Below are 9,571 nucleotides of genomic sequence, written 5' to 3'. Positions count from 1 at the left end.
GGACTCCTCATTAGTGCGTATAATAATAGGACGAAACGGCCTTCCAGTGCTTTCAGGTTTTCCATGGTGGTCTAGCTTCAATTGACTCATGGTTTGAACTTTGAAAATACTGAAATCTTAACAAAATTCCCTTCTGATAAGTAAAATTACTGAGTGTATTCTCTTGGTCTCTATTAAGTTTATTTCTAAGAGTTACACTTAAGCATAAAATATGTAACTGTACAGATTTTGATAAATTCTTTTGAAGTTAATACAAAAAATGACCGAATGTTTTTGCTATTATAATATGGTATTCATTGATAGTCAGATGAGAAATGATGTTATGTTATTCATGGATTTAATCACTGTTGTTATAAAATTATGAGGGTAAATGTTACTAAGTATACAAGTAAAAAGACCTATGAGTAGTTGTCCAGGACATCTATAACTATTAGATGAATTCTTTGGAAGTTTGAAGAAGCCGAATATCACTTTGAAACAATTGAAATTCTTGAAAATTTTCAGAAAATTTTAGAAGGTAGATAAATCATTATGTTTTTCTCTAAATAGATTAGTTAGGCACTAAAAATCTTATATGACTGGTAACCTCACCAATGTATTTAAGTTTTCGTAATCAAAATAATCTGGAAAGCAAACATCTCTCCTGTATCTAGTCTTTGTTGTCCAGCTTGAGTCCAATGGGTTTCGCTGATTTCAAGTATTGCCTATTTGTATCTCCTCGTTTCCGTTGCTATTTGACTGGTCTTTCCAGTCTCCCACATTGTCCGAATATTTCACGTACCTATATTGATTGTTGCTGTGATTGTTAGAAGGGGTTTTTATTGGTTTTTATCACGAGACTTCAAAGTTCTTCCTTGAACTCAGAGGGCAGAGTTTAAATGGCTTGATTTGTTTAATCTGGTTGGCGTTATTTTAGCAAGATCTTTTTCTACAGGATGGAGTTGCCGACTCCATGCCCGACCCTCCTTCTTTGTGTGGGCTTGGGACCGGCAATAACTCTAGAGGAGCTACAGGCGTAAGCTAGTAAGTAAGTATTACAGTGAGGAATCCTCAGCATTAGTAGTGCAATATTGCAATAGATTTCTCTTTAATAGTCATTCAAATTGTAATTTTTTTCAAAATCATTGTATTTTATACAAGTTTTTTTCATAAGTCAGTATCTGGCACTTATTAGAGAAAGTTTTCTATTAGTTCTCAGATACTACAACTATAGTTTTTCTCATCCATGCAATATATTCACTTCTTGTTTTTGTTCGAAGAGTAGACAAAGAGAAAACTATGTCAATAAGTATCGAGTTTCAGTTTAAGATGTCTAGTGAGTGAGAGCACACAGAATTAGGATGTTTAATCATTCGGTCTAAACTAATCGAAATCAGGAAGTTATATTGTAATATTTGCACCGTTGAAAAATAGGTGACCGGAATGTGTTGAACAGGTCGCTGTATATCTGAGAAATAGCTAAATCAGACGGTCAGTGATATTAAGTGACTGGACTAAAAAATCGATTAGGTTCAATTGGTCAGTAGATTTCGGCTTGAATCATTTACATAAAGAGAAATATATAGAGATGTTAACTTTGTAATTGTGGTTCAAGTGATAAATGAAAATCAATGCTTTGAGGCAAGTTGTTCCAACTTTAAAAAATACACCTCAGTAACATATGAGCCCTGTTATTTTTCCATAATTGTTCTGTAAACTTTTTGTTTTCTATTATCATCTGTTTTTCTTAATAATAAGTTCTAAATTCTTCATTCCATTCCCCAATCGTTAATCTCTCTCACTTGTCTTTTTTTGAAGATATAATTACCAGGTAGGGACAAATGTATTTGGCTTAGAGCCATACACAAATGTGAGGACTAGTCATACTACCTGATTCCTCCAGAGCAAAGTAAATAAGACAGGATCCGAACTTGCAATTTAGTGGTTGAAATCCGAGTGACTGAAATCATTCACCCACAGCCTATTTGTAATGACGGCATAGTAAGTTATTGTTCAAATGTAAACCGATGCCAAGTTAACGATATCAGATCCTACACTCTATATGTCTGTTTCTTTTATATCCAAAAGGATAAATTGTTTTAATATTGATATACGTAAATATGTGTGGGGTAAGGGGCAAGTTTTGACTAACTGACTGACTGACTGAATTATAGATCAGACTATTTTGACTTGACTGGTAACATTTTAACAAATTGACCAGTAAATAATTTTCCATATACATTGTAACAAAAATTATCATTAAAAATGTTACATGATTAATCATGTAATTTCTCTTTCAAAATTTCAATTTTCAATAGTGATATCAGATAAATTCTTCAGCTTTACCATGTACTTGCACACGTACATGAATACCTACCTACCTACCTGCCTACCTACCTACCTACCTACCCACCTACATACATACATACATACGTACTGGTATATCTAACATATGCACATTTATCATTATAGTACCTGATTAACAAAAATTCGATTTTATCTGATAGTTACATAGATTAGGTTATAATACATAGATTTACCCAAATACAACATCAATGTAAGCGAATACTTTGATCAATTAACGAATATACGTGAAGAAAAGGTGGTTTGGAGAGGAAAAAGAAAAGAAAATCTGCTTGTTATCGTTTCTTCATACAAGATAATAATTGTAATACATTATTTCCATTTGATGAATTGTGTCTATTATATAAATGAAGGAAAGAAGACGATCAATGTTTCATTGGATTTTTATGCTTTAAACAAACCATCGTTACACTTACACACACTCACATATACCTATCAACACTTAATAGTTTGTTTAGAATTGATAGAAATTATGGCTATCAATGTTTTATCTTGATTAATATAAGAACATTTGAATGTATATTTTTGTTGTTGTCTGACCATAGTTGTATGTATTTGTGTATGTGGAGGTAGTGCTTGAATGAACACTTTGAAACAACAGTTAGTTTTAAACAATCGAGTGTTTTCATCGATAAAAGGTGTTAATTTACTTAAATTTTAATTATTAAGTTAAAGGTTTTAAGCCCGCTCTACCTAATTTGGTTTCGGTGACTGAATAGCTTTACTAGGCACGATGAAATAAAATAGTGGCTTAAAGGTATGGACTAGATAACTGAGTTTTTTTAAGTCTTTATCACTAACATATTATTAGAATTAAGTTGGTCAATATTCAGTTTACATAATAAACTGAATCGAGCTAAACAATCGTAGAAAAGTAGGAAATTCTGGATGAATGTATCATCTTAGTTGTAGGCATCCTCAGCACTGCCCACATACGATTCTACGACCGATCAAACTCAGGATCATCAGGGTTATTGGTGATTTGAGGTATCTTTTTTGGCCTAGGTTTGGCTCTAGTTGGTACAAGTCAACAAAACGTACTTGTTATCTTGAGAAAATTGATGCTTTGAACTTAAATTAATATAAATCATTTTCTGGTGTTCATGATTTCTTTCTGTTCAAACTTATAGGGAATTTATAGTCAACTGTTCCGTTTTTTCAGTTGTGTCATTTATTATAGTTGAAAGACTAAGTATTAGTAGTCCTATGTATCTAGCTCGCATAGATCCCATTTGTAGCTGAAGAATCTCATCATCAATATATAAGACATCATGAATCATAACAATTGTAAATGGTACTCCTCACTTTTAAGAGGAAATTGAACGAAATAACACATTGATGAATAAGGAATAATGATTATTTCTACCCAAGTTAACTGTATTTTCATGAGTCATAATTTTATCAGACAAAGACAACTGACTTGTGTCAGTGAAACGGAATTAGTTATGCACATATGCCAATAAGAAACCGATCAATTGTAGTCCTAAACATCAATGGGAAGATTCAAACAAACAATACCAAGGAATACAATTCTGCATTTTTTTTCAAAAGTATAAATTGGGAAGGATGAAAAAGCGGTGTAATACTTTGATCACAAGTTACTCGTTAGGAGTTTGTTCAAACGATGTACCAGCATAAATCAATCATCATTCGTTCAATTACTTTAGATCTAACTTACCATATAAGTTTAATAAATTGAGTATGAGTAACAATGATCTTAAGTGGCTTGTGATAGTCGACAGAGACTTCGCACCTCGATTTCTTACAAGAAGTATCTGGAGTCTTATGGGAACTGAAGCTTCCTGTAGAATCCAAACCTGTTCCAACTAACTTCACTAACTTATCCTGTTATGTTTTTCAGTCTTTTAATCAAACTACCAAATAAGGAAAATTAATTAATACGACTACACTTCATCTCTATCAGACCATACATCTTTCATTTCAACCAATGACACTCTTTGGCCAGTAACAAATAACCTTGAGGGGTTGGTTACAACTCCTATCCCTACTGGACCAGAAGTACAACTTTCTTCTAGCACGGTAGCCGGTCAGAATAAGAACATAGCAAGCAAACAAAGCACTACTTATCAGCGTTTATTCATTGCGTAACCACTAGTTACTATCCCTTTAAACTTTTGTCAATACCATTGTTGTAGAATGTTCTTTCATGTATGATATTTGCTTATTTTGTTTATTAAATTTATTCACACCCTTTCTTTACCATAATGATATGTGATCATATCAACTTCCAATCAAACTCCCTTATGTAATTAATTCCAACCCACTTTATAACTACATTTGTTAAATATTACCGGTTGTAAGTAACTGACGCGAACCAAACGAAATCAATTGAATTCATGCTATACTACTTAAATCGTTGTGCTTGTTCTTTTCAAGTTTATATCTGATTTGCTGAATGTGTATCATCAACTTTTAACCTGTTTCTATCAATGTCGGAAAATGTCTACTTAACTCTAAAATAACAGATATTGTAGAGAACAAGTACAAGTGTGGGAACAATCGAATGTTTTTAAACACAAATTACAGACTATTTCACTAAATTCTGATAACCATATAGTAAACAGTTAATTTGCAAAATAACAATCAATTGTCTCAATCTTAACTGTTCCTTCTGCAAATATCAGTCCATCTTCTCTGATTTCATTTTTCATGCATTTTCATATTGATTGCGCTTAGTTCCGGTACTTTCCCTATCCATCTTCTGCCAAAATACATTCTGTATCTGACCATCACCGTATACTACTTATATGGATATAAGTAGATCACACCATAATATTGATGTTAATGTATTCTAAATTGTAGAAATGTTAGTTTCCTATATTTAACATCAAAGTTGATTTTTCTCTTTATACAAAGAATATAACTCACGGATTAGGTTGTTTATTTATTGTAACTATGTTATACCGAAGACATTTAGGATTGGGCTATTTTTGATGTAAATTTACTGATTACTTTATCAATGTATTGATTATCATTGGATCCATCATTATGTATAGATTTTTTTCTCTTTCAAGTAAACAGTTATTGACATAGATTTATTTTTTTTCCATATTCTTCCCTGTGTTAACTTGGATAACAAAATTGTTTCATTTTGTCTTGACTAATATTATGAACATAAATTAAGTTTGATTTATATCTTGTCAATGGATGTACGCACACACGCACTCGTATATATGGTGTTTATTATCAGAATGGGGATCCGTGGAGATTGTAGGAATTTTAATAGTTGAATTCAGGAGTCAATATAAGCTAAATCACCATTTAAAACCTGGAAGCACTGGGCGGACAGTTCGTCCAAGCACGTGACTCCTCAGCAGTGCTCATCTACGATCCCGCATGTGGGGCTCGAACCCAGGACCTTCATTCTCGTGAGCGAACGGTTAACCTGCAGACCACTGTGCCGGCATATATTTAGTGTGAGGAAGAAATTTAAATTTCTTTATAGTGCATATAATCTTTCCTTTTTTTGTTGACTACATAAAAATTTATATTGGTTATGCAATAAGACTGAGGAGAATGCTTTCAAGAATTTGAATAAAAGGAAATTTCACTCTGTGTCTATGTTATAGTTCGAAGAAGTTTTCGTTATGGATTGAAATCTCATTTGAAAGCTGTTAACAATTAGAGAGAATTATATGATTATTTTATTTTATTTTGATATTTCTCAACAACGATTAATCCTAATCGTGTTAAAGATCAAAACTAAGACTGTTAGATCTCTCAACCACTTTGTTCTTCTTCAGTTCACTGTATTAGATTTGAATAGCTCATATAGTTAGACTTCATCAGTAACATTGATTGAATGAAATTGATTAGAGACTTAGTTAACCTTTATTTCAGTTATTTAAATTGTAATATTATGAAATGTATACTTTTAAAGAAGCTTATATCATTACTCTTCTCGTCGTCAAATGACACTGTTTTGTGAAAATCATTGTCAACAAAATTCGGAATTATTTCAACATTGTCAATCTAATATTACTGTTCTATGTTCATTTCTGGTCGAAATCATTATACATTTATATGATCAAAAGAATTTGTTTTACACCACGGACTGACATGAGTTAAATGACTATCGAAAACTAGGAATCAGTGGACAGGTGTTTCATTCTATCATGGGACTCCTCAGCAATGCGTGTCCATAACTTCGCTATAGATCAACTCCAGAACCTTCAGACCCTACAGAGAACGCTTGGTCTTCAGATCACTGAGTAGAAGCCAACTAACCAACTATATGTTTGACTGAAACTTATCCTTGATATTGCACAACCATCATTCATTATCATTGGTAATATCACTTTATGAAAATATTTTAATACTACTCTATTTGTTTTCAGCAATCTATACCACATCTAGAAATGAAGTTTTTTTCTTTTGTTTTTAAAAGGTCTTATGATCCTTTTATGTTGCATCCTGTTTCCTATTGGGTGGTCTGATAACGATGAAATTGTTCAACTATGTGGTGAAAGGCGTTCACGATTCGATCTAGGTAAGTATTCTTTGATTTTTGTGCACTTTACTATTAAATGAATGTATCGAAGTAGGAATAGTGATAATTAGAATAATGTTTCAACATAATAGATTCATCTGAGCTGATGTACCATTGAAAATCAGGGAGTATTGGTGAACTAATTCGCCATAGAATGCATCTCTTCATCAGTGCTCACCCACAGCTTCAGCAAACATCGAATTAGAGACCTTCATAAGAACTACAGATTTCTTCCATTCCTAATTAGCTGAACAAAATGCTAAGGTGACCAACCTATAAAAGACCAGAAAACTTTTATTTCTGAAGAAAAGACAATGAAATGAATCTACATCACAGTATATATAGTAGTTTTTCATCCCGTAATAACCAATAGGAATAATGTGATATTATCACGTTCTAACGGTTACATTAATACTGAATTATGAATAGTCATCCATCACAGTGACACTAATTGGTGTTAACTTGAATAAGGTGAGTTATTACGAGATTTGGAATTATTAACGAAAATGAAATAACACTGAACAGTTGTTTTATTCTATGTGAAGTCAAAAGTCTCGTGTTCTGCATAATACTATCCGTCTATGGAACCGGCATCCACTTGACCAAATTTCATATCTTCAGTTAAGCTCAAACGAAATATTTATCCGATTCTCTGTGTTATTTAATGGCTATCCAGTTGGTGTCTGGAGATGTTCCCACAATTTCCGGATCCTTTAAAATTTAATTAAGGGTTAAACATTTTGGTGGTTACCGACAGTTACATCCTTTCGATATCTACTTTCTAACTGGACAGATTCTAGTTATTTTTAGATATACCAGTGAAATTTGATAATTATCAATCCAACTCGACTGTAGATTAATTTGTCAATTTCTCTGCATTTTACTTGTGAAACTTCTCTTTTAGGTCACTGTCAACTTGGATGGGCCTATGTCATCACAATAATGAGCGGTTTATTGTCAATCTTTAGTTCTGTCTTTCCAAATCTATGCTTTCCAAAGATACTATTTGAAATTAAACAAAATAACAAATCTCAGCGTACTAAATTTAATAAAAACCAAACAGATGATGGATTAATACCACATTTTTTAACCCATGATTTGTCAATGACGCCAACAATTGTAGCACCAGCTACACCAGGTGGACCACCATCAGTTGAAACTGTATCGACTAGTTTACGCACATCTGATCCACGTATTCATCATGTTGATTTGGAATCACCATGGTTAAAAACTTGGGCTTGTTTAAACACACCCATTCAACAGCAATCACATGGACCAGTGCTATTAATACACCCGGATTATAATTTATCTTCCTATTCCGGTGGTTATTATAATGGAGATAATCAATTAGGCTATAGTCAAGGAAGTTTAGATGATACTTCATCGGTTGGGACAGAGAAGAAATCTGGAATTGTTAATCCAATGAAATCGGATATTTCCAGAAATTTGATGCAAAACATAGAAAACAGTAAAAGCAACAATTAGATGAATGATTTGGAACAAATTCATAATATCTTATATGATCTTTCACATTATGTATTAATTCATAACACATGAACTATTTGCATAGTTCCTACCTAAGTTTAAAAAGTGTTTCATGTACACCGACTTTATCCTATATATATATTTCATTGACGAAATGATAATATATAATTATATGTATCTCTCAAGAATTTTTCATTGAGCATTCTACATTCTTTTGAAATACATATATGAAGTAGACTACTTGTATGCTATATAAGTAGTTAAACAAAATGCAAGGTTAAAATTCTACGGACATTCATGTATAGTAAGTACAGCAGTATCGGAACGTGGGCACATTGTTAGAGTTATCTAATATTTCTTAATGAAGGGCAGTAATGGGTGATCATAACATCTTATGATCAACCATTGATAATTCTGAATGTTGGCAATTGTATGAGTTTATAAGGGGTTCAGTTAATTTTACTTACAAGTATACTTAATGCATCAGTCAAATAACTTTCAGTAACCTTCAATAAAGTTACTGAAAGCTTCATATATTGAGTCAAACAATCAACTTTGCTTATGTCGGTTTTGACCTCTTGTTTTTTTCTATTTATCAAAGTATGACCTATTAGAGAAGTCATTTCACAGACTGATACATTTAATTTTTTATGAGAGTAAAAGTTGAGAAACATCCACCAAGTTATCTTGTTATGTGTTTGATTTCAGCTGAATAAAACGAAATATTCTGAACTTCTCTGAATGGAGTACTTCCAATTAGTTTGTAATAGTTTCTGCATAAACCTATTCCAAGTCAACAATTAACTGAATTAATAATCCAGTTTACAGTTAATGTTTTACAACAGTGCTGTTTGAATTCTCTCACAAATTAGGTTTCCTTTCAAACTCAAAGAGCAACTTCATATGGTATAATTGTAACTGGTTTTAAAAATTGTGGACTAATGGTTGTAGTACTTATCTTTTAACCAATGGGTTAAAGATTAAAACCATGCTCTATCTATTTCGGTTTTTAAATAACTAGTCAGTAGTAGTATCTATGACCTCCAAGAAAAGAATATGTACTTTTAAGTGGATAACATAAATTCGGACACGATAAATAAATCATATTAAATAAGGTACTGATAAGCTGACTGAGTCTAGTTATATTGAGTGCCTGTGCTTACAAGCCATTTCAAGGTTAAAAAGTAATTAAGGGATCCCAAAGAAGACAGGCTGTTCAAGAAAGTCCGTTAT

At 32.3% G+C, this 9,571-nt stretch overlaps 1 protein-coding gene across 1 annotated transcript; it reads left to right on the top strand.

Annotated features, from left to right (window-relative positions):
• Nucleotides 1-4,044: 4,044 nt before the first annotated feature.
• Nucleotides 4,045-8,518, top strand: Smp_176720 (lipoma hmgic fusion partner-like protein 4; the record flags this gene model as incomplete). Its single annotated transcript, XM_018798019.1, has 3 exons — nt 4,045-4,114; nt 6,752-6,853; nt 7,758-8,518. 3 exons carry the CDS (start codon nt 4,045-4,047, stop codon nt 8,336-8,338), a joined length of 753 nt encoding a protein of 250 aa, XP_018653003.1. The 3' UTR covers nt 8,339-8,518.
• Between the last annotated feature and the right edge of the window lie 1,053 nt (nt 8,519-9,571).

This window comes from Schistosoma mansoni, chromosome 6 (assembly GCF_000237925.1).
Source record: "Schistosoma mansoni strain Puerto Rico chromosome 6, complete genome".
Classification (NCBI taxonomy): domain Eukaryota; kingdom Metazoa; phylum Platyhelminthes; class Trematoda; order Strigeidida; family Schistosomatidae; genus Schistosoma; species Schistosoma mansoni.
This window is presented reverse-complemented; position numbering and strand designations above follow the sequence as displayed.